The sequence below is a fragment of the Microtus ochrogaster genome, linkage group LG1 (assembly GCF_000317375.1).
Source record: "Microtus ochrogaster isolate Prairie Vole_2 linkage group LG1, MicOch1.0, whole genome shotgun sequence".
Taxonomy (NCBI): Eukaryota; Metazoa; Chordata; class Mammalia; order Rodentia; family Cricetidae; genus Microtus; species Microtus ochrogaster.
The window spans coordinates 22047388-22050929 of NC_022027.1; the positions used below are offsets into that span (position 1 = coordinate 22047388).

The 3542-nt window shown below is 43.9% G+C and overlaps 1 protein-coding gene across 3 annotated transcripts in view; it reads right to left on the minus strand.

Moving 5' to 3' along the window:
• Rfc1 (replication factor C subunit 1) overlaps positions 1 to 3542 on the minus strand; it is a 79356-nt gene that overhangs the window by 21910 nt on the left and 53904 nt on the right. For all 3 annotated transcript variants that reach the window (XM_013350781.2, XM_005359263.3, XM_005359262.2), the window contains exon 11: positions 1962 to 2141. In XM_013350781.2, the coding sequence (XP_013206235.1) occupies positions 1962 to 2141 (180 nt within the window). The remainder of the gene's footprint in view (positions 1 to 1961; positions 2142 to 3542) is intronic.

Here is a 3542-nt window from a genome sequence, read left to right on the forward strand (position 1 = left end):
GAGAGGGAGAGGGAGAGGGAGGAAAGGAAAGGAAAGGAAGAGGAGGTTTGCTACAGCACCACATTCCTATAATACCAGTACTCAGGGTTCAGAGGCAGGAGGGCCAAGAGTTTAAAACCAGCTTCAGCAATACAGCAAGATCCTTTTTATTCCAAGAAACCAAGGGGTAGAGTACCTTTCTAGCATGTACAACGGCCTTGGTTCAATGTCTAGTATCATCAAATCAATAAATAAACACATTCCCTAAGCCTGGTCTCTTAGTTACAAGTCCTGTTGTGAGAAAACACTTAACCAAAGCAACTTAGGGAACTCTCTTACAGTTTCACAGCACAGTCACTGAGAAAAGGGGGTGAGGAACTCAAAACAAGGCAGGAACCTCAAGGCAGGAACTGTGGAAAGGACCGTGAAGGTGTGCTTGTCTCTCAGCTTGCTCAATCTGTTTTCTTATAGCGCCCAGGACCAACACCCCAGAGGTGACACCATTCCCAGTGAACTAGGCCCTCCCACATCAATCATCAATCAAGAAAATGCACCACAGGCATATCTAGAAGGGGCATTTCTCAGCTGAAGTTCCCTCTTCCCAAATTAACTTTGAATGACATAACGAGGCAGCACAAGTGGTGAGTGTGTAGTAGTTGGGGTGGCATTTCTACTTTGTGTTCTTCTTTACCTTTGCTCCCTAGAAAGGAACAGAGCCAGGAGACTGAAGTCCAGCCTGTTGTAGCAGGCCACTTGTTCATTTCCCAGCAACCCAGACTCCCAAAATAATCACACAGAAATCATATTATTTGCAATACTATTTGGCCAATAGCTTAAGTGTATTTCTGGCTAACTCATATCTTAAATTAACCAATCTCCATTAATCTGAGTATCATCACGAGGCTTACCAGGTAAAGTTCCAGTGTCTGTCTCCAGCGGGGCTACATGGCTTCTCTCCGCCTCCGCCTCTTTCTCCCAGCATTCAGTTTAGTTTTCCCTGCCTAACTCTATTCTGCTAAGCCACTGGCCAAAACAGCTTCTTTATTCATTAACCAATAAAAGCAACACATATACAGAAGGACCTCCCACACCACCAGTCATTCTATCCCCTATGTTTTACTCAGGTGGCAGTCATTTCCCACCTTCCTGCTAAGGACTCTAGTATGTCTTTCTCTGAGGGAGACTGTTAATTGCAGCAGGCCCACCTAATGAGAAGGCCTATTCTCTACCAATGAGCTGGCATTCTAGAGTGTTGCTGGGACAGCCCTGTTAAGACCAGTCCCAGCTACACAGCTTTTTCCTACCCAGAAGAGTAATTCCCTCTCAAGCACAAGGCAAGATGCTTGATGCCCAAAAGGCTGAGAGAAGGTGGCTGGGACTAAATGGGTTAGTTCCTGAACTGCTAAGACGTCCCAGTGACTATCGCCTCAGGAATTCTTTTTATGCAGAGAAAAACACTCGTCAGGTATCCTATTACTTCCTATAGACCTCTGCTTCTCTCACACAGCTTCCAATAATGAAAACTTAAGATAGGACCTATAATGGCATGTATAAGAAAACCTGGAACCAAAAACAAAAAAAAGAAACTATATGCTTCTATGTTAAAAAAATATTTTGAAAAGATTTAAACTAGAATACACAAAGAAAGTCAAGGAAAGTCAAGTAAACAGCAACTATGATTTCGATTAAAAAAACAAAATCACACCATGCAGTACTGGGGCACACCTTTAATCCCAGCACTCAGAAGACAGAGATAGATCTCTATGAGTTTGAGGCCAGTATGGTCTAGAGAGCGAGTTCCAGCACAGCTAGGGCTGTTACACAGAGAAACCCTGTCGCCTCGACAGAGAGCATGTATATGGTATGAGGAGAAGACAACACTACAGGGTGAAGCCTTTCTCCTTTTCTTAGGAGTCACGAACAGCCACACTGTCACACCACAGCAAGCAGGCACTACTGTGAGGAAAGCTGGCAGGACCCACCTTGTCACTCTTGGACTGTCCGCTGTCCCGGCCCATGATGAGATAGTTGGTTTTCTTGCTCACATTGCCTGTTACTTTCCCCCCATAACGTTCAATCAGAGACTTGGCTTCTTCCCGCTCAATGGACTCCAGCACGCCCGTGATCACAAATGTCAGGCCTTCCAAGCAATTTTCAGCTCCCTACAAAACCAAAATGTTCGAGCAGAGAGGAAATTACAGGGTAACTTTCCAAAGAAGTATCTGGCAGCCAAGCTGCAACAAGCTGACTTGTCTCACTCGACATCATAAATAACCCCAGCATGAAACCTGGCTGAGATTACAGCAGGTCCTAAGGTAAATCCTGATGGATTCCTGCATAGCTAACATCTAACAGACACCAAATGAACAAGCAAAAACAGTTAGCAAAATTAAAATTACCCGTTCATGCCATTCTCCACTTTTCATATTTAAATCAGTAATAAGCGTTCATAACTTGGTGTAAACAACAAATATAATCTGCCCACTGCCACTCCCACTGTTGTTAAAGGCCAGCTTTGGTTCTGGAAGCTTCTCTCAAATTGGAGCTCTCACCGTTCTCTCTGCTGATTACTCCTACTGAGAGTAGACCTAAGAAATGCTTGGTACATAAAGGTCAGATCACAACATCCATCCCCACTGGAAAAAGAACTGGTCATCTAAGAGCTGGCCAGGCTTCTCCTCACAAATTTCAACTGCAACTCTGTACAGTTAGTTTTTTAAATTTTTATAACAGATTGGCTACATTATACAAACACAATGGTCATTATACATGATGTGCCCTGCTCCATCTTACTCCTTAAATAAAATTGAGATTGGTAAAGACTAACAAAGTCTTGAGAAGAAGCTAAACAAAACTCGAAGCATGCCCCAGCATAAGCTTGACTGTTCCCCCTCCACATAAAGAGCCTTTCTTGGAAGGAGAGAATAGTTACTGTTTACTCAGAAAGAATGTGGGAAATGGCTAACAGCATCTCTTCAGTTCCTCCATTTTTAGAAGTGAAATGAACAATTAAATCTTCTTGACAGACCCCAAATCATCCTGAGGAACTCCACATCAAGATGCTCCTCCATTTCAAACCCCAACCTACTGTCCAGAGTGCTCTCCCACTGAAGCACACAATGTAATTTTACTGACCGGCCTCCTTACCAAGTTCGTCCATTAGAGGACTCCTTCCTTTACGGCTCTGACTCCAGGAAACTAGGTGCAGCCTTGACCTCTGCAACTTTCCCTCAGCCTTGCTGTCACAGAAACACAGCAGTCCCCGAGGACACCATTTGGCCGAAAGTCCTCAGACAGGCACTTGTGTAATCTTTCAGTGTTACACTGAGTACAGCTCCTCTCCCTTCCCTCTGGCTACCTACCCTTTCTTCATTAGGGGAATTACTAATCTCCTATGTAGCCATGGACACCAAGCAAAATGAAAATTAAATTTTTGTGTATACCGAATACATCTCCTCCCTTCTCAGAAGTCTCATGGTACAGCTAATTATTCTTCCCTTTCTGAGAGGGTCTATCTTATCAGCAAGAACACCTTAAGTTCCTCCTACCATTTCTACTTCACA